This window comes from Lithobates pipiens, unplaced genomic scaffold (genome assembly GCF_037356315.1).
Source record: "Lithobates pipiens isolate NorthernLeopardFrog02 unplaced genomic scaffold, aLitPip1_a1.2 Scaffold_1, whole genome shotgun sequence".
NCBI classification, from domain to species: Eukaryota; Metazoa; Chordata; class Amphibia; order Anura; family Ranidae; genus Lithobates; species Lithobates pipiens.
This window is the reverse complement of record NW_027507685.1, coordinates 9,872,928-9,895,139: the sequence shown is the minus strand read 5'-3', so window position 1 is coordinate 9,895,139 and position 22,212 is coordinate 9,872,928. Positions and strand designations below refer to the sequence as shown.

Here is a 22,212-nt window from a genome sequence, read left to right as displayed (position 1 = left end):
GACCTACAGGTAAGCCTTAATCTAGGCTTACCTGTAGGTCAAAGTGGTTTGTAAGGGTTTACAACCACTTTAAATACAGTTTGTTGCTAGAGTAAAACAGTTGGTTTTATTTTTAGGGCTAATTTACTCAGAATGGACAGAAGCAGTTTCCTCTCCAGTATTTGTCCATTCTGGGTGTGGTAGAGAGTGGTGCGTTGCGTGTTTCAGCACATCACAAAGCTCCCTTTTTCCACATGGAACTTAACTGGTAGTGTACAAAAGTACACTTTGTTCTTGTCATTGTATAGCAGTACAATGTGCTGTGCTTCTGTACAGTGATGTGCAGTCCTATATGGTGCGCTGTGATAAAATGCAGCATGTCTGCAGCACAGCTCCAGGAATGGGACAAAAAAGAAACCATTATTTTTTTTGTGTCCTTGTGGTGACTGGCGTTTTACAATGCACATAGCGTGAATTCAGCCTTAAACTAAATGCCAGGCAAACATTCTTCAATCGAGTATAATTTAGATACTAGATGTATCTCATACAGTGGATATCTGCGGATATGGTGTCTACACATCCCTGTTAAAAAGTCAGGTTTCTGTGATGTAAAAAAATTAGAAAGATAATACATTTCAGAACATTTTTTTTCCACCTTTTTTAATGTGACCTATAAACTGTACAACTCAAATGAAAAATAAACTGAAATCTTTTAGGTGGAGGGAAGCAAAACTAAAATAATGTGGTTGCATAAGTGTGCGCACCCTCTTATAACTAGGGATGTAGCTGCATTCAAACTCGTATTAAATAGGACTCCGTACACACATGCCACCATTTAAAGTGCCTCTGACTCCAAATAAAGTTCAGCTGTTCTAGTAGGTCTTTCCTGATATTTTCTTAGTTGCATCCTACAACAAAAGCCATGGTCCATAGAGAGCTTCCAAAGCATCAGGCATCAGTCAGGAGAAGGGTACAAAAGAATTTCCAAGGCATTAGATATACCATGGAACACAGTGAAGACAGTCATCACCAAGTGGAGAAAAATGGCACAACAGTGACATTACCAAGAACGGGACGTCCTTCCAAAATTGATGAAAAGACCAGAGGAAAACTGTTCATGTAGACTACCAAGAGGCCTATAGCAACATTAAAGGAGCTGCAGCAATATCTGTCAAGTACTGGCTGTGTGGTACATGTGACAACAATCTTCTGTAATTCATATGTCTGGGCTGTGGGATAGAGTGGCAAGACTGAAGCATTTTACTATGAAGAAAAACATCCTAGCCCAGCTAAATTTTGCAAAAACACATCTGAAGTCTCCCAAAAGCATGTGGGAAAATGTGTTCTGGTCTGATGAAATCAAGGTTGAACTTTTTGGCCATATTTCCAAGAGATATGTTTGGTGCAAAAACACGGCACATCACCAAAAGAACCCCATACCCACAGTGAAGCATGGTGGTGGCAGCATTATGCTTTGGGGCTGTTTTTTTTTTTTTTTTTTTTCAGCTGGAACAGGGGCCTTAGTCAAGGTACAGGGAATTATGAACAGTTCCAAGTACCAGTCAATATTGGCACAAAACCTTCAGGATTCTGCTAGAAAGCTGAACATGAAGAGGAACTAAATCTTTCTGCCTGACAACGACCCAAAGCATGCATCCAGATCAACAAAGGAATGGCTTCACCAGAAGAAGATTAAAGTTTTGGAATGGCCCAGCGAGAGCCCAGACCTGAATCCTGATATAAAATCTGTGGGTTGATCTGAAGAGGGCTGTGCACAGGAGATGGCCTCACAATCTGACAGATTTGCAGTGTTTTTGCATAGAAGAGTGGGCAAATATTACCAAACCAAGATGTGCCATGCTTATAGACTCCTACCCAAAAAGACTGAGGGCTGTAATAAAATCAAAAGGTGCTTCAAGAAAATATTAGTTTAAGGGTGTGCACACTTGTGCAACCATATTATTTTATTTTTTACTTCCCTCCACCTAAAAGATTTCAGTTTGTTCAACTGAGTTGTACAGTTTATTGGTCACATTAAAGGTGGAAAAAGTTCTGAAATGATTTAGGCCCCTTTCACACGGGTGGCTGTTCTGCTGCTGTTAAAAGCATGTTCTGTTACTTTGAAATTCAGAGAATCCCAGGCACAGTGTTCACTTGCAGTTGTACATTGCGATTAGCTGTGTTTATGTGCGTTTACATACGGCTGCGTTTAGCTGCATTGGAACATTCTTTTTCCATTTCTGATGTGCTTCCTGTTTTTCTTTCCTATCTGTAGGTGATTACTGCGATTACCTGCAGTTATGTGCAGATGGCTGCAATAAATCGGTCCTGGACACAGTCACATTTTATTTCTAACCGCACCAAACCCCATGTAACGAAACCTTTGCTAAATGCAGTGTGTGAATGTGGCCATAGGAAAGAATTGTGTGAGTTTAGCTGTGGTAGATTACTTGATCTATCTGCAGATAAAAGCTGAATTCTATCCTCCTGTGTGAAAGGGGCCTTATCTTTTTTTTTTTTTTTTTTTTTTTTTTTTTTTTTTTACCCTGCAGCCAGTACGATATAGCACCCACCATCAGCAGATGCCAGCTTCAATGCTAGGATCCTGCAGACTCTCCGTACACTGCCCAGACCTCCAAAATAGGCAGTCAGTTACTGAATGACAGTAAGATTCAATGCACTATGAGAGCACTTACCAGCACTGGTAAGTGCTCTCGTAGTGCATTGAATCTTACTGCCATTCAGTAACTGCCTGCCTATTTTGGAGGTCTGGGCAGACAGTGTACGGAGAGCCTGCAGGATCCTGGCATTGAACGTTGCATCTGCTGATGGTGGGTGCTATATCGTACTGGCTGCAGGGTAAAAAAGAATAAAAAAAATCTAAAAATGCACATCTTTTTACCTGCAAATAACTACAAACCATCGGCCACGGAGGCTGGCGATGCTTGTAGTTAATTTACTCCTGGAACTCTGTGAATGACTGACACGCCCATGTGGGTGGAGATCTGTAGGGCCAGTGTGTCATTATATTCTGACTTCAGGTGTGGGGAAAAGATCACCTGCCCGCTGTCACATGGAGAGGAGTCAGAAGCTGGAACTCATTCTATATTCCACCCTAAATACGAGTGGCATATGTAACATGTTCCAAAGGTGAACTCATCCTTTAATTTGGAAAAATGCAGGACAAGATGCAAGCCTAAACTCAACATTCTCAAGCTAAGGGCAATTGCCTGTCCCTCCTGCATTGGACCAACCAGCTTTTGGAGCTACCAGTGATGGATCAGTCTGATAATGTTATAACTGTAGAAAAAATGTGGTTCCCTCATGCTATTAAAGTGAAAAATATCTGAATGTGCTATGTCGGTTAGATTGCTGCTAGACCTAAAATGTATACCATGCACTTGAACAAAAATAAAAGTGATCAGCGCAAACTATATACCATATATTACTACAAAGAAGGAATATCCTTGTTTGATATGCTTTCTACCTCATAAAGTTCAATAAATCAATAATTATACCAATACTAATGGTGAATCCTAATGCAAATTGCTGCTGTGCATGGAATTATTTTAGCTGCTATGCAAAACTGCTACTGTGCTAACTATGTAAATTTGCTGTGCATGCGATTATTTAGCTCCTGTGCAAACTGCTACTGTGCAAACTGCTACTGTGCAAACTGCTACTGTGCAAACTGCTACTGTGCAAACTACGCAAAAATAAATTATTTTCAAAAAATGCGCAACACATTACCACAAATTCATAAAGCAAGTAAAATAGCTGCTGCTGTGCAGATAATTAAAACAAACAATATAGTGCAAAATCGTGAAAATCATCATCGGGTGCTAAATATTAAATAATAATTAAACGAACAATAAGTAGTGCAAAATGGTGCAAGATTATCATAAAGTGCTCGGTGTCAAATGATCCTTTGTGTACACCTTTAAGTGTGTAGGTGTACCAATACAGTCCGATTTATATTGAGTAGTGATACCCATAAAAGTCCATCCATAAACCGCAAATAATTTGTTTGCGTAGTTTGCACAGTAGCATTTTGCACAGCAGCTAAATAATCGCATGCACAGCAAATGTATTTACATAGTTAGCACAGCAGCTAAATAATTGCATGCACAGCAGCAATTTGCATTAGGATTCACCATTAGTATTTGGTATAATTATTGATTTATTGCACTTTATCTATGAGGTAGAATACATATCAAACAAGGATATTCCATCTTTTTAGTATTATATGGTATATAGTTTGCGCTGATCAATGTTATAACTGTGGCTAACCTCAGTTGTCAGAAGCTGCCTGGCCCTTCAAAATGTGAACCTTCTACTGGCTTGGGCAAGTTTCAGCCTTGTCCACATGCCAAGAGTAGAGAATCCACTAAAAAATCTTCTTTCGCAGATTGGAGATTGAAAGCATTACAGGGATCTTTAAAAAAAAAAAGAAAAACTACTAAAAGGTGGGACTTTATGTGAGGCACAAGGCATCTACAGCCAAACGCCTCCATCCCCAATAATTGAACGAGAGAGAGAGAGAGTGAGAGGGACTTTATATGAGGCATGCTTCCCAGGAGATAACACGATAACAATGAAATGGGCAATTAACTAAAATAATAGAACTAATGACATTAAATAATTATTTTATGTCTTTAGTTCTATTATTTTAGTTAATTGCCAATTTCATTGTTATAGTGTTATCTCCTGGGAAGCATGCCTCATATAAAGTCCCACCCTCTTTCTCTCTCGTTCAATTACAGGGATCTTGGTGGCACCAAATTAGCCCAGAAGGGCTTTGGACTGAGACTTTTTCCTACTCCTGGGAGATGCTCTGTAGGTACTTCCAGATGGGCCGTCTACCATCCTGATGGTTTGACCCCCTCTGACTCTGCTATTCCTATGCTGCCTAAAGCTAGGACATTGACCTCTCACAAGGTCTATCATCACACTTGGAAGGCTTACTTTTCATGGTACAGGTATGAAAGTTTCATCCTAACCTTACATTTTTTTGTTTTCCCTGTCTGTTGGTTCTGGCAAGGGCTGTCCTGCATGTCATTCCACCATCCCTTGGTGGTTTTAGGCAGATTCCTGATAAAGCTTACACCCTAGAGCAGGGATATGCAATTAGCGGACCTCCTGCTGTTGCAAAACTACAACTCCCATCATGCCTCTGCCTCTGAGTGTCATGCTTGTGGCTGTCAGAGTCTTGCTATGCCTCATGGGACTTGTAGTTCTGCAACAGCTGGAGGTCCGCTAATTGAATATTACTGCCCTAGAGGATAGGAATTTCCCTGTGAAGCCCACTCGACATGATTGGTTCCTTTGGGGCTTTTCAGCACCTGTGAAAGCTGTCACCTGGTCATCTTTGTGGGCTTTCTTGTGCATCATCTTTAGAAGAGGCTTCCTTCTGGTATGAAAGCCATGCAGACCAATTTGATGCAGTGTGCGGCGTATGATCTGAGCACTGACAGGCTTTACATTGTAGCAAAGTGTAATTTCTTCAGTGTTGCATGAAAATATATAATATATTTACAAAAATGTGAAGGGTGCACTCACTTTTGTGAGATACTGTACATACACCTTTTTACTGCTGCCTTGGCAGATAAAGGGGGTAGGGAGTGGGGACGATAAAACCACAAATAAACCAAAGGCTTTTAACACCCCCCCCCCGCCCCCAAACTTTACGCGCTGCTCCTCTGAAAAGCGATCCAAGTGTGTTTGACAGGAGGTGAGGAGTCAATATGTTGCCGCCTCCCCACCTGATTTAAACCCATGATTGCCATGCAATGCACACGAGTGCAACACGGTAGTACGGCAATTGGAGGTTTAAATCAGATGTGAGGTGGTAACACTGTGCCCGGTGATATTTGACTTCTCCCATGTTGTTCAGGTAGATCTACACTTCTTCAAGGTTGCCTACCCCAGCGATATGGTAACCTGAAGGAGTTCTATACACCGTTGGTGTACGGAAGGCCTGTCCCCAGAAATGTAGTTTCCTGCTTGTGTGATTGATTTTACAAGAATTCTGCACTTTAGGTGTACTTGGCCACAAAAATGTACATCAGCTGATCAATAATAAAAAAAAAAAAATTAATCATTCCAATTCAAAATCCGTATCTAAAAGACATAGATGAACGGCTTTATCTTTAGAGCAGCAAAAGGTAGGTATCTGCAACAAAGTTTTTTCAAATCTTTGCAATGTGCCAGAGGGTAGAGTTACTGTTTTTTTTTTTTTTTTAAAGCTTAATGTGTTTCTGTTCAGGGCATGTTATGATAGGCGAAAGAAACCGTTTTTATATATAAAGCAGTATTTTGTATCGCAACACACACAACATGCACACTGGTAGACCAGTCTGATGATATGACAGATCAGCTTCAGCTCCTATCCTTTCAAGATTATGTCCTCCTAAAGTGTTTGACCTGCTCACTGGCTTAATCATAGAGGACCTCTGAGTGTATAATGTCAGAATCTCCTTTAGATTTACGAGAAACTGTATAGTGCAAGCATCTTTGTTTAACCCCTTAGTAATTGAGGGTAACACATTTTAATGCCTAAACGCAATTTTGCAACTTTGACATGCATTCGTAAAGCTAAACATGTCATTGCAACAACTTTGTGTATCCAGGTGGATTATACTTTATTTTTTATTGATTTTTTTTTCTCTTTTTCAGGACAAATTGAGCTTTCTTTTGGTGGCAAATTGTGTGTGTGTGTATGTGTATATATATATATACACATATACATATATGTATGTGTATGTATGTATGTATATATGTGTATGTGTATATATATATATATATGTGTGTGTGTGTATATATATATATGTGTATATATATATATATATATATATATATATATATATATATATATATATATATATATATATATATATATATATATATATATATATATATATATATATATATATATATATATATAATTTTTTTTTTTTTTTGGTCAAAGGCAAACTGAAACTGGCCCAAAATAGTAAAAAAAACTTTTTTTTAAATGTAGCTCTTTATTACTTGCTATTACTATAACCATGTGGGGAGGAGCCGGTACTAACGTCATCGTGTACGCTGGAGTCTGCACTAGCTATGCGGTCTTACGGTTTGTTTTGTTAGGCGCTTTTTTTTGTGATTCATGTTTAGTAGATTTACACCTTTTTCAGCCAATAAAAAAGCGTTTTTTTACTATTGGAGACCTGTAATTTGTTTCTCTTGCTGGGCTGTCATTTTTTTGAAGCAAAAGAGAGAGATATAGTAGTCTCCAGCTGATGTGCTTTATGGTTCCCTGTGATGAATGATCCATTACTACAAGGTCCATGCAGCTTTGAGTATTGATAGACCACCCATACTTTGGGGGGGGGGGTTTTTTTTTTTTTGGTAAGAGGCTCAGGGTGATAAAGTGGTGGCACTTCAAACAATATATTTCACAGATGAATCTTGAGGATATTGTTTTACACCCAATGTGTAAGGTTGATTTAACTTATTCACTTTATCACTAGTGGTGATTGTTGGCTTTATTTAAGTTGTGTGCAATAGTGAGCACTGCATTTATTGCATTGTATAAGAGAGCGCAACAGTGTTGTATCATACCATGTTACCATAACTTGCCACCAAAGAACAACCCAAAAATAAATTCTGATCCTAGCGATCACAGTGATACCACGTGTGCGGTGGTGTTTTGTTCCCCGTAGTAGTGCCCAGAAACAATAGTGTACTTTTTTATTTCTTTTATTTATTTTTTTATCTTTTTTTAAATCCTACCCAAAATATACTGACCCTGACATTTTATCTTGAACAGTAGGCCTTGACACTGACCTAGATCAAACTTTGATCTAACTTTTTTTCTTACACACTGTTTACAGCAAGGATCTTATCTTTACATTCAGAAGAGAAATAAAACATATGGCTTATCACGGAAAACTTCATGGCTCAATGATCACTGTGAAAGCCAATTAGAGGCTATTACAGCTATCAGGTGACGGGCTGTCCCAGGTACGCATATAGGTGACCCCCATCAATAAGGACCTGCTTTATTAATGCCGCATATATGTTTTTACTATTGTCAAGATGGGGTTACTGTATGCAAGCCAATATGGGAAAATCTTCCCCAGTGGGGTTTTTTCCGCAGCAAAAATAGAAATGGTTAGAAAAATAGTTAAAGAATAATTTTTTGAAAATTGGCAATGTAACATGGACACATAGGCATTTAAAATATGAGCTCTGGTCGGGTTATGTAACTCCATTCAAAATTCTACAAGACTATATGGACATACAATACTACACAACATTATATCAAATTGTCTGGTATGCCAATTCCCAATGCGTTTCAACCTACACAGTGAAATTCTTCCTTAGGGGTTTGATTTGCTGTCATAAAATCTATTGTTTACACTTAACATAATTTCGTAGAGTGTACAAAAACAGTTTTTCTGTATATTATCAATAAAAAGTAGAATTTACTTTTTGACCAAAATGGCCAAGAAATCATAACTTCTACCAGGGTATGTTAACTTATGAGTGCAACTGTAGATGCAATTCAGAGGAGCTGTGTGGATAGCAATTGTCAGCTTGGAACAGAGAAAGCTGTCAGAAAAGGCAGACAGCGACCGAGATTCAGGGAGTGTTTGCTAGTTCATGTGCTGTGAGTGGTGTTAAAGTGGAACTTTTATGTGCAATATAAAAATGGACAAACAGGCAGAATTTTTAATGCGGAATAGACATGCTTTGGCTCTAATTTATTAAAGTTATCTACCTGCCAGTCCACCCCTGTCCAGTGATCTGGCACGCTTAGCCCACTGTAGAAATTCTGCAAGGCCAAAGCAAACTGAGCTGCTCCACATGCGTGGGTTTGATGTCATATCGATTAGGCCAAGGAAGGCAGACGGCTGCTCAAACATGTCAGCTGCCAGTGTGAAGCGCCAGAGTATAGTTTCCCTTTTTAAAAAGAGGAGGGAGTGGACACAGCAATGTTCGTTTACCCCTTCTTAACATGCAGAGGGCACTAATGCAGGCCATATACGGTCAAATTTCAAACAAATTTTCTTTTCAAAATCTGAATTTTTTTTTATTTTTTTTTATTTTTTTTTTTTGTGATCCGATGATGCCACCATTGATTTTCGAAATTCGGCCGACCAAGCCTTCAATTTCACCTCATGTTGCTACAGAAAATAATTTTTGTGGCCGGGAATCTTCTTTTCTCTCCATAAACTTTCTTATTGCATTTCTCGCACGATTCTCCCATCATTGATTAGAATATCGTTTGTTTTTCCAAAATTTTCCGTCATGTGCGATTCCTCAAATTTGATTTCCGCAGGAAAATCGGCTGTTGCTACAGCCCACTAATGGTGTGAAATTATTACGAAAATTCTAAAGGCCCGTACACACGATCAGACTTTTTGACAACAAACATGCAAATTAGCTGTTTTGGAGCAACATCCGACCGTGTGTACGCTCCATTGGACAAACTTTTTTGGTTTTCATCTGACTTTTGTTGGCTGTGCGAACGGACAAACTTTCTGGCAACAAAAGTCAGATGGAGCAAAGTCCGATCGTGTGTACAGAAAACCATAGGACTTTTGTACAAAGTACAAACAGGCATGCTCAGAACCAATGCAAAAGATCAGACAACAATACAGAAGTTGACCAAAGGTGGCGGTAAAGTGCAGAAAAACCACGTGATTTGGTGAAAGTTGGCTGAAAAAGTCCTGCTGTGTGTATGCAATACAAGTTCAGGGCCGACGCCCTTTGTACAAAAATCCACGGGAAAGTTTGTACAAAGACCTATCGTGTGTATGAGACTTTAGATACGATTTTCGAAATTAGAACCGTGTATGGCCGGCAAAACATAGCAAGTCTATGACCTCTGGAATTTTTGCAGCACCTGCTAAGAATAGTTGAACTGTTGGGGAAAAAAAGGAGAGATGAATTTGCAGGTTTGCATGCATGCACTTTTTTTCCGAATATGTAGCTGAGACTGCATTGCAAAAAAATGAAAGCTAAGTTCTGCTTTAAAATCCACCTTTATGTTCATTATTACTGCAGCAGTGTACCTTTTTTTTATTTTTTATTAATGTATGGGCAAAACTTTTTTTTTGTTATACTTTTCCTCTGGGTCACAGGAGTGCACTCAGTTTTACTTTCCGATTACCCATAGTCCGCTTCTTGCGTGCTATTTCCCACTATCAGCTGACATCACAGAGCTGCTCCAGGCTCTGGAAGGACCCAGAGCATATTTTCAGGATCCACCCAGCTATCTGATTGACAGCTGACTCTGGCCCTCAACTGCAACTGAAAGTCAAAGCCAGCTGTGTTCATCCTCTTTCCAGCCTGGTACTTCAGTGAGCACTGGAGGAGAGAGTGGAGGCTAACAGTCCCTGCTATCTGCTCAGAGAAGACCAAGAGCAAAGAGCGTACATAGTTAGTAAGTTTGAATAAAGACACCAGTCCATCCAGTTCAACCTGAGTGAGTGTCTACAATTGTCCCTATCCCTGTACATTGCACACTCACATCAGTCTCTACCCTCAAGGATCCCACAATCCAAGGTCCCCATTCATATACTAGGGCCAATTTGGGACAGAAGCCAATTAGCCTACCTGCATGTCTTTGGAGTGTAGGAGGAAACCCACACAGGCACAGGGAGAACATACAAACTCCAGGCAGGTAGTGTGGTGGTTGGGATTCAAACCAGCGACCCTTTTTACTGCTAGGTGAGAGTGCTAACCACTACACCACTGTGCCGCCCTCAGCGTAGTGATCCAGCGGTCATGTGATCGCACAGTTCTCACTCTTGTTAAGTTGCAGTATCACACGGGTTATTCTGTTTTTTTTTTTTTCATTCTTTTATTCCTATACACTTTTAATATAGAAGAATGACAGCAGAAAACAAGACTTAGGCTGCTTTCACACTGGGGCGGTATTCAGGCGTTACAGCGCTAAAAATAGTGCCTGTGTAGCGCCTGAAAAAACCGGCCCCTTTCCCTCCAGTGTGAAAGCCGGAGGGCTTTCACACTGGAGCGATGCGCTGGCAGGACGGTGAAAAAAGTCCTGCTAGCCACATCTTTGGAGCGGTGAAGGAGCGGTGTATTCACCGCTCCTACCCATTGAAATCAATGGGACGCCGCGGCAATACCGCCGGCAAAGCGCCGCTGCAGCGGCGCTTTGCGGGCGGGTTTAACCCTTTTTTGGCCGCTAGCGGGGGTTAAATCCACCCCGCTAGCGCCCGCAGACCGCCGCTAAAACGACGGCAAAGCGCCGCTAAAAATGGCGCTGCTTTACCGCCGCTCCCGCCCCAGTGTGAAAGCAGCCTAAGTGGTCCTTCGAGTCTGCTCCCATTTTTTATATATATATATATATATTTTTTTTTTTCCGTTTTTTTTTTTTTTTTTTTTTGTTTGTATATAAATCTGTTTATAGCATGTTTGAATCCACTTACTATTGGCTGACTCGTTATCTATGCTGGAAGTCTATTCCAAACATCAACTACTCTTTTGGTAAAATACTTTCTCAGATAAGCTTAGTACATATTTTGACTCCTTTCGACCCATCCTAGTCCAAAAAAAAAAAAGTTATTCCTATATTCCAAAGCTTTTAACATCTATCATGTTTTTATTGAAAAAATATTGAATACTCCACATATACTTAACTTTTTCATTTTGTTTTTATCTAAAACTTGTCAGGCGACAGGTGTGTGAAGCCATTTCGCTGAAATCTTTTGTAATATTATTAAAGCATCCCTACATTGGCTGAGCTTAGGGTTACTATACAGTCAGATTGTATATTCTTCTTTAGAGCTATCGGCAACTATTTATTGCATAAACCTGCACAATGGATATAAATAAGATTGTTCTGGTTTGTCCATTTTTTATTTTTATAGTTGTGGCTATAGGAAACTGGACAGATTGTACAGTCAGAATGTAATGCGTATGGTAACGCTTAAGCTAGCCATGCAGAATCGACAGATTCCCCCTTTCATGTTAAAAAAAAAAAAAAAAAAAAAAAGCATAGATGGAGGAATCTGCACTGCTTTCTATTATTTTCAAGCAGCCGGAGCACCTTCAGTTGTATATATACTCAGTTACTGCATCTCATCTGATAGCTTCAATTTTTATCCAATTTAGTAGGCGTGAGCTTAAATTCTAGACAAGTATGGCTAGTATCCCAGCAATTCTCTTCTCCATCAGTCTCTCTCCCTAACTCGGCTAACAGGACCCCAGTGCTGATGGAAAGGGGCAGGAGAGCGGGACAAACAAGGATTTCTGTGCAGGTGCCTGATGTCCTTCTTATTAAAGCGGGAGTCCGCTGTTTTTTTGTTTGTTTTTTTAAAAGCCAGCAGCTACAAATACTGCAGCTGCTGACTTTTAAAATAATGACACTTACCCGCCCAGCGCGCTCGCGATGTCGGCACCTGAAGCCGATCTCTCGATCGTCTCTCGGGTGCTGCCGCCGCCATCTTGGGTATGGGAATCAGGAAGTGGAGCCTTTCGACTTAATTTCTCGGTTCCCTACTGCGCATGCGCGAGTCGCGCTGCGCAATAAGGATGGTCCCCGCCGTCTCTGGGATCCGTGTGTTTCCCAGCAGGCAGCGGGGGACCTTCGGAAAGGGGCGTAGATTCTGCGGAAAGGGGCGTACCTTCTGCAGAATCTACGCCGGAAGTGGGTGCAGATACCTGTACTGTACAGGTACCTGCACCCCCCCCTCCCCCCTGAAAGGTGCCAATTGTGGCGCCGGAGGGGGGGAGGGTTCCAATGAGCGGAAGGTCCACTTTAGGGTGGACCTCCGCTTTAAATTGAAATGGCCTCCATGGTACACGAGGTTGTAATGCTGCACCATGAAAAACGGTGACCGTTTGTAACTAAAAGGCAGGCTTGATCGACCTGCTGGCTTGTTTACAATTTTTTGGGCAATTATTAGGCATTTTGCCAAGACATCACTGAAGTAGCCAGAAGGCAACCCAGGGTGCCACGGCACCTGGTTACCTACCTCCTCCATAAGCACAAATATGCATGTTTGTACAAAGAATGCTACTCAGCATCTGCATGCACTTTAAAAGGCACTTGATTAAAAAATTAGGTATTGTGTATTGGGCCTTTATTTTAGGTGTCATTCATTCATATACTATGTGTTGTGGTGCACTGCATTGCTAAGAAAATGGTCATGGGCATTTTTTTTTTTGATCCATTTGTGGTGTTGGCAGCCAATTCTTAATAATGGCCTACCTTAACACAGTGCACAAAGTAATTTGCAATTGGGAATCATCTGCAAAGGAAACCTGTCATTTAAAAAAAAACAAAAATGCAAATGTCATTGCTGAACTATCATTTTGAAAATGAGATGCCTGGCTTATCATTCTGGTCCAGTGAATTTCATACTTAAATTTACTGATCCAGAACAAGTATACATTGTAGGAGTTCAGACCACGTCAATGTCTAAAAACAATTTAAAGCCAATGATGATGGCAAGGCAACTGGCATTTTCAAAAGGCCTGCAATTTCACCCCTATGTTTTTAGTTACAGGCTTACTTTAAAGTGTAAGCTCCCCTTTTATAGAAAATCTGTAAGGTGAACTTACACTGGACCCTCCCGGTCCCACGAACTCCCGCTGAGACATCATTTTGCCTCTTTAGCTGTCCAGGGATTTGAAATCACCACGGGTTTCTTTCCTCTTCAGTGCTGACAGGGCGGGTTCTGATTGGTCAGCACTGTCCATCTGATGGCGCCAACCAATTAGAATGCCTCCTATCCATACACGCTGAGAGGTACGTATAGGCGAGTAAGCCGCGGACTGGTGAATTGGCAACCTGATGTCTCACAGTGGGTGATCGTAAGACTCCTGTATAGTGGGACTAGGGGGGATGGGCTAAGGGGGTCCAGTGTAAGTTCACCTTACAGATTTTCTGTAAAGGTGATCCTACCCTTTAAATAGATGACCGAACATAAAAGGAGATGTAAAGGAAAAGGATAATCATGTAAGTAATGTCATGTCAGTGTGGATGAGAAAAAGGTAAAAGGAGTTATGCGCAGGCTAGCAAGCAGTTTCAACATCAACACCTTTTTGTAGCTATAGTAGTAATTCCAGCTTCTAATTATTAATTGGGTGTATGGCTTGTACTACACTACGCGCTACTGGCGGTGAGGTGCTACTCCTAATTGGTTCGTTTACATGTGTTTTTTTTTTGTATGCTTTGTTTTTCAAAACTTTATTAAAACATTTTTTTAATCATGTGGTTAGGTATTGTGCTGGCATTCTTGACATCTTTGTGAGTCAAGTTTTCTTTCTGCCTCATTTAATTCCAAGTTGAAGGGCATAAAATATTGTATGTTCTGTGTTGTTTAGTTAACCCAGATTACACAGATGGAGATTTCTTTTTAACAAGCTTTCTCCATTAACTTATAAAGTAGTTCAGTGCAAGATTTTTCAAGATCAACATCAAACTTCTCTCCTGAATTCAGAATGACTGCACTGCTATTGGAAAAGCAAGAAGACGTTTTGAGAGTGAACACACAAATGGCTCTAATGACATTTATTTTTTTTCGTTTTGGGTTTTAACAGATTGGCTGGACAAGAAAATAAAATGTTTTCAGATAGATGTCTTGACTTGTGTGTCTTGTGTAAGGCTGTAATTTTGTAATGTCTTTTCATTTAACAGCACTACACAAACCACACTACACCACCAACATCCAAGAGCAAAGAGAAAGAGGTAGAGAAGAAAGAGATTGACAAAACAAGAGAGAGGTCACGGGAAAGAGAGAAAAAGGAAGATAAAGAAAAGAAAGAAAGGAAAAGGGTTTGTGTAATTTTATCTTTGCTGTTATAATGTGAACACTAAGCCCTTGTACACACGGTCGGAGATTCCGACAACCAAATCCGTCGGATTTTGTCCAAAACTGTTGCATACACACGGTCGGACAAAGTTGACGGAAAATCCGACATGATGACGTAATTTCTTTACGACAGGACTACGTTCAGGCTAGTAGCCAATAGCTTTGGTGTAGGAATTTGATCTGAGCATGCGTGGTACTTTGTCTACACATGTTCGGAGTATGTCCGATCGGAGCATTTTGTCGGAAAAATTTACCAACAAGTTGGAAAACTTGGTCCGTCGGCTACTCCGACGGAAACAGTCCAGTGTAGACCACACACAATTGGAATATTCCGACAAATCGGTCCAATCGGACACATTCTATCGGAATCTCCGACCGTGTGTACAAGTGCTAAGGCTACATTCACACTGATGATTAGGACCTGTTGGAATAGTAGAATCAGGAATTGAAGATTGGCCCCGTTGACTGACAGGTCGTTGGGCCCCGTTGACTGTGACAGCTCGTTAGTGGCTGCAGCTATTCACGGCTCTCTGCACGGCCAGCGATGAGGCACGCAAAGCTGCGGCCACTGGAAACTTGTCATTATAGTTAATGGGGCCCGCAGCTGCACCTAGCCGCTGAGAGCCACAGCAGGAATCTGATTCCTACAGCTACTGTTCTCACTGGCCCTAATCTCCGGTGTGAATGTAGCGTAAGGGATCTAATAAAGTTACATATATATTTACACAGCTTTCACCCACGATGAACATATTTTTACATTGTATAATTTTGGAAAACGTGTGCAGAATGCGGTGCTTCCTGAGATGTATTGGAATTGACTTGGCCTACCGGCAGCTACCCAAAATGGAAATATTAATTTTAGATGAACTCATTATATAAATTCATAGCACTAATCCAAATATATATTTTTAACCTATGACTGCTATAATCTGCATTTTTCTCCTTTTTTTTGTTCTGCAAAGGATCACTCAAACAATGAACGTGAAGTGACCCAAGAAACGAAGAGACGCAAAGAAGAAAATGGAACAGGTGAGCGAAGTTAAATTTTGGGACTGTACAGTATATTTGGCCAGGATGGGCTATAATTCTTCCACAGCACTGCGGCCAATTCAAAATTGCACTAAGGATTTATGTTGCATGGCTTTCCTTTATTAAATTCTTTTGATAACTATATGAAACAGCCCAGTGGTTGATTCGGTCACCGAGGAGGGCTGATGGCTTGCGTATATATTGCAACAAATTCCACCAGCTTGCTGTCACAGGAGCAATATCTGCTGGAAAAGATAGTTTCACACATCTGTGAAAATTGCTGTACCATAGAATTTAGCTGTAGACACCTGGATTGTGTCTGCTTTCCTGTTTGCAGAGAATGGAAATCAGCAAGTAAACAGCTGTTCAGATCTGTTGCCTGATAAGACTGTTGGCTTTGGTGTAATAATACGATTTTGTAATTAAAGTGGTTGTAAAGGATAAAGGTTTATTTTTGCCTTAATGCATTTTCTACATTAAGGTAAAAAGTCTTTCATGATCTGCTCCCCCCAGCACCTTTTAAATACTCACCGGAGCTGGACCTCGATCCAGTATTGTGCCCAAGAGCAGCAGTGCTGCACTTTCTCTTTCCCCTCACAGGAACTGAGGCAGCAGCAGGCACACAGTCCAGCTGTTGTGAAAACATTATATAAAGTCTGAGCAGTTTGTCTAACTATAATGTAGTTCTATTCATCACAGATTTGCAGTATAATTTTGAGTCAATTCCACATTTAAGAGAAACGACTTTTTAATGTCTTTTAAATGCAAAGTATCAGCTCTTGGTATCTGCAGTAGATTTTCTAAAGTGTAATTGATTTCTAATGCAAGCTGTTGTTGTTTTAGGTGGCTCTTCGAAACATAGTAAAAGTGAGAGTCCATCAGATTCCCCACACTCAAATGAAAAAGACCGAAACAAATCGAAATCTTCAAATAAGGAAAAAGGGGAGCTTATGAAAGACAAGATGGAAAAAAGTTCTTCTAGCAGCAAGAAGGTATATAACCTACTCCTTCCTCTATAGGAGATTGTGACTTCCATTTGTGCCTGCATTAATGAACTAAGCTCAACATATCATGCTTTTGTTCCTGTACAACTTCAGCTGAATGCTAGTTTTCTGAGGCAGTCTTTCATATCTCGTAAACGTTGTTCACACAGATGCACCTTAAAGTAGAACTACACTGCATCTGAGCACCACAAACCAAAAACACGATTTCATTTTTAATATTCAAAACAAGCTCACGTTCTATCCATGAAAAATTACTTTGAAAACACCCCTAGCATTTCTGGACGTCGCCATCTTGAATAAGGGCAGATGGTTCGTGTAGCAGTTCTGGAATCCATGTGCCTTTAGCTCAAGCATGCATGCAAAAGAAGGAAAGAGGATCACCACTCTCCTAAAAATGATGTGTAGCTAATCACTTTCTCAATGGCACACACAGCCATTTGACCTTTTAACTGTGATCAGCTGTAGTCATTTTGATTTTGATCAGCTGTGGTCATTTTGATTAGCTCAGCATGCAAAGAGCTTTCCTTGAGAATTTCAGTCCCTGGTAGTGCGACCGAAGCAAACAATCAAATATCGGTGGCAAGGCACTGTCAAAAAATCTCTGGGATAAAGTTGTGGACAGGCACAGGTCAGGAGATGGATACAAAAAATAAATCAAAGGCCTTATCAATACCTAGAGACACAGTGAAGTCTATTATTAACAAGTGTAAGGTATTTGGTACAGATCCTACATGGATCAGGACGTCTCTCCAAAATGTATGAAAGAACCAGGAGGAAACTGGCTGGAGAGGCTACCAAGGGGCCTACAGCAACTCTGAAGCAGTTACAGGAATTTATGAAAAAGAGTGGTCAATGTGTGTATGTGACGACAATATCACAAATGCTCCACAAATGGGGCTTGTATAGGAGGGTTGTAAGAAAAAAGACACTCAAGAAAGACCACATGCAGCCCCGACTGAGCTTTGCCAAAACGCACCTTAAATATTCTGAGGCCACATGGAAAAAGGTGTTATATGATCAGATGAGACTAAAATGTAATTTTCTTTATCGTACGTCATGGGACACAGAGCCTAAGTAATTAATGGGTTATGGGACACCTTCAGGTGTTGACACTGGCATGCCCAATCAAGGAAGTTCACTCCCTATATAACCCCTCCGCCTTCCAGGAGTCAATTCACATCAGTTTTAGTCACGAGTGAAGATGTGCTCTGAGGAGCTCCAGGAGGGATCCATGCTGGATTTAAAAAAGAAAAAACTCCACAACCGGATCCATCCACGCCACTGCGGCCACAGGATGGTACCCGAGCCTCGCATAGAAGAACGAGGGTTTGCCTGTAACGCTTCTCTTTGAGGGCTGGACCCTAGGAACCAGAACTCTTTTTGGTTTTGCTACTTTACCTAAAGCTGTCCTGAGGAGTGCTATACAGGTCCAAAGGAGTGGAACCCCTATTTAAAGAGTTCTGGTCTTTGAAGGTTTAACTAAACTGCCCACCGTGATGGGTGAAGTCTGGATCTGTCTGTTTTCAGACGTATCCTGCAGTAAGGAAAAGGTAAGAGAAAAGCTTAGGAACTGCAAAGTCCACCAATGACTTTTCTTTCATATTAATATTGTAATGCCTTAAAGTCTCCTCTAGAGGGAGTGAGAATACAAATACCCTTTCAATCTGTGCTACAACAGCGTGCGTCCTAGCAGCTGAGGGGGTTCTTATTGCCTCTCCCCCCAATTGGGTAAACTGAGTGGCTCGGGGTACTTGTACATCTGTAATTGGGAAATGCCATGCTACCATTACACTGTGACAAGTACTAAAGGCTGATTCATAAACTGATAAATAATTTCAAGCAGGAAAGGTACTAAAGGTACTAAAATAAGGTCTAAATGTCCTTTTATTTTAAACGGACGCCTTCTCCTGTGTCAGGGGAAGCTGCTTCTATGCCGTGTCGACGGCCTCCAACGTCACTCTAGGGGAGAAGACATTCAGCCCCTGTATACATGATTGAAAATTGTTTTTTACTCAGCCCTACAAAGCCTAGAAGGAAACGACTTTAAGCGCATCCGCTATCCAAGGATAGGAAATTAGATCTCCACCTTTTAGATTCCTTATTAAGGGAACAGTGAGTAGAGGATGAGGGACTACCGGATCAGGAAGAAAGGCAAGCCGATTACTACTCTGCAGAGGAGACAACTGGAGTTGAACCTTTTTTCAGACTCTCAATCTGAGAGATTACTGGTACTTATCTCTTACAGAGACGGTTCATGTCTCTTTCTAGTTACCTAGTAGAGTCAGCTGATCAGTTTCTTCTTAGGTTCCTTATAACCTTCACTGCCCTTTTCATGCGTTTCCTGGACATGTACAGATCCATGCAGAAATTCAGCAGATCCATTCTAGATCTAAAAGAATTTATATCCCTTCCTGAAGACCCTCTCCTTTCTATGGAGTCGATCAGGTCAGCAGTTTCTCTACCCTACAAGGAGGAAAACATCTGATATCCATCAGCATCAGGGATGCATATCTGCAAGTTCATATGTAGCAGGACCCTTGTAAGGGCTGCTGAGTTGGTTATAGCAATCCACCAATCATCCTGCTGCCGACCTCCCACGCACCATGTAAAGACATTAAACAGTCAATGATTTGGTTTTCTTTCTCTTTATTGATGGGATATAACTTGGATGAAACAAGGGAGGTATGAGATGCGCATATAGGTTTTGTATATTGAAAGGTATCTTCCATGGCCTTGGCCTAGTAAATAGATTTACCCTGTAGAATCCTCACTACATACTATTGCTTCTTCTGTTACTTGGCATATCTGACTAAAGATTTACTACTCACTGCTTCCAGTTGGGACAAGAAGAATCACTCTGAATAATTCCCCTCTAGACTGATGTGGTTTTCCTGTTACATATCAGAGAGCCAAAAGCCTATACCGCCTATCTTCCATGGCTCAGAGAATTAAATAGCCTCACAGTCTCTGGAAGTTGCTACCAGTGTGCACACAGGATCTCCACTCCTGATCACTTGGCACGTGGCATAAGATGGCATTACTGTTCCCAGCCTGTTCACTTCTGTTCATGCTGTGCTTCCCAGCCACACAGCATGCTACACTACTCTCTCCAGCTTTTACTTCTTTACGTTACACTGACCTTCTCATTTGAATCAAAGTCCTGTGTTCCCCGGTCACAGAATGCCAATCTACTTCCGCCACTTTACTGCTACTTTTACTTGATCTTCTCCAGCATGCAAGTCTTGTGTTCCCCGGTCACAGAAACTTGATACTTTTCTCATAGAGATGAAGATCGTTCCCTAGTACTCCTTCCTAGCGGCTCCTCCATTCCTCCTCCTGCGCACGGCACATCCCCACGTGGGTACGCCCAGTAGAGCACCTCGGTACTCCATGCTGTCTTTCTTGTGCTCCAACTCTTCCCTGGAAGTATGTGACCCCAGCTTATATGGGAGGCCTGCCCCCTGCCAATACAAGTTAATGATTGGTCAAGGCTCCTCACATGAGCTACCTGCCACTCAGGTCTCAAGTCCAGCCTCCTTTCTAGAACAATCCTGAAAGCAGAGGAGGATCTCTGAGCCAGAGTACAGTGGCTACACTCCCATTCCCAGATCAAAACAACCAGGCCTGAAATAACACACAGGCCTGGCTAAATTTACCTGCACCTGAGCCCTGCAGCTAGAAAAATACTACTTTAGCACCTACCTTTTAGGTAATATTTACATATATATATATATATATATATATATATATATATATATATATATTATATTTATTATAATTATAGCTATGATTAAGAACCGACCCACGGCATGAAACGCGTTGGTTATTGCCCCTGCTACCTCTGCATTGTGTGGACTGACCTGACTGTTTTGGATTTTATTTTTACGCAATAAAGGTGTACCGATGTGCCGCCGTGCAGGACTTTTTTGCTCTTTGATCCTTTGCAGAGCCTGCTTGCTTCAACAGGGCGTGTGTTTCACAGGAACTTCAGCCTAGAGTGGCATCCTTCTTCCTAGTGCTGTCAGTCGGAAGTACTAACCACTTATCCAGTGTTACCCTTTCAGCACAGGGTCACTTGTATGGAATTCTATACCTGCTAAAAGTAGAGTCCCATACTTGTCTTTCCAGCAGCCTGGCAGTGGAAATGCCACCTCATGGCTGCTTGCCAGCCACTTCAGGTATCCATGTAGTGTAATGATACGAGTCTGTGCGAGAAGCCACAATATGCAAGTCCAGGTAGGTTTTTTGTACACCAAAAAGTGTGAAATGCATTCACTTGCCAGCAAGAACTGAACAGGCAGCCAGAAAGATAGGTAAAGTGACTCTACTTTTGACAGGCATGTAATTCTATACTAGTGAACCTGTGCTGTCAGCTTAAAGCAGAGTTCCGCCGTTTTTTGTTTTTAAAAGTCAGCAGCTACAAATACTGCAGCTGCTGACTTAAAAAATATGGACACTTACCCGCCCAGCGCGCCCGCAAAGTCGTCACCCGAAGCCGATCGCTCGATCGGCTCTCGGGTGCTGCCGCTGCCATCTTCGGTATGGGATTCAGGAAGTGAAGCCTTGTGGCTTCACTTCCCGGTTCCCTACTGCGCATGCGCAATAAGGATTGTCCCCGCTGTCTCTGGGATCCATGTGTTTCCCAGCAGACAGCGGGGGCCCTGCAGGAAGTGTCGTAATAGCCGCAGAATCTGCGGCTATCTATGCCCGGACGTGGGTGAAAATACCTGTATTATACAGGTATCTGCACCCCCCTCCCCCCTGAAAGGTGCCAATTGTGGCACTGGAGGGGGGGGAGGGTTCCAATGAGCGGAAGTTCCACTTTAGGGTGGAGCTCCGCTTTAACTTGGCTTAACAGCGGTAAAGAGGACTCTCCTGTATTATCTCACAGAAGGTGTGGGGACGTGCATGGTTCTCCTTCTTATTACTCCAGGGGATTGAGGCACATGAGTTTTTCTTTAGTTCCAAGCTCATGAGCTTCACTTGGTGGAAGTTTAGCTTAATATATATCCTATGATATATAATAATATTAACAATATTCATTATATTCATAATACTGCTAGTTCTGTTCAGCTTCCAGATCAAAGGGTGATTAAAGCAAATAACCTTTTTATTTCTTCCTTATAGGAATCTAGACATGACAAGGAAAAATCTGAGAAAAAAGAAAAACGTGAGAGCGCAGGAGGAAAGGAGGAGAAAAAACAATATCCTTTCATGTTAATGACTCTGGATGCTGCTGGGCTCACAAACTGAGACCATGTTCCATTGATTTACCCAAAGTTCAATTGTTCATTAGTATGTGTGTGAGGGATATGGATCATTTCCCCTGACTTGCTCTGGAAAGCAACATACAAAGCATTCTTTGC

At 41.3% G+C, this 22,212-nt stretch overlaps 1 protein-coding gene across 2 annotated transcripts in view; it reads left to right on the top strand.

Annotated features, from left to right (window-relative positions):
- The window catches only part of THOC2 (THO complex subunit 2), a 196,926-nt gene that overhangs the window by 148,523 nt on the left and 26,191 nt on the right, over positions 1-22,212 (top strand). Inside the window, exons 34-37 of one of the 2 annotated variants that reach the window (XM_077478429.1) lie at positions 14,639-14,776; positions 15,776-15,842; positions 16,686-16,834; positions 21,974-22,050. In XM_077478429.1, coding sequence (XP_077334555.1) covers positions 14,639-14,776; positions 15,776-15,842; positions 16,686-16,834; positions 21,974-22,050 — 431 coding nt within the window. Of the gene's footprint in view, positions 1-14,638; positions 14,777-15,775; positions 15,843-16,685; positions 16,835-21,973; positions 22,051-22,212 lie in introns of those variants that run through there. The other variant, XR_013272430.1, reaches the window with a different exon arrangement.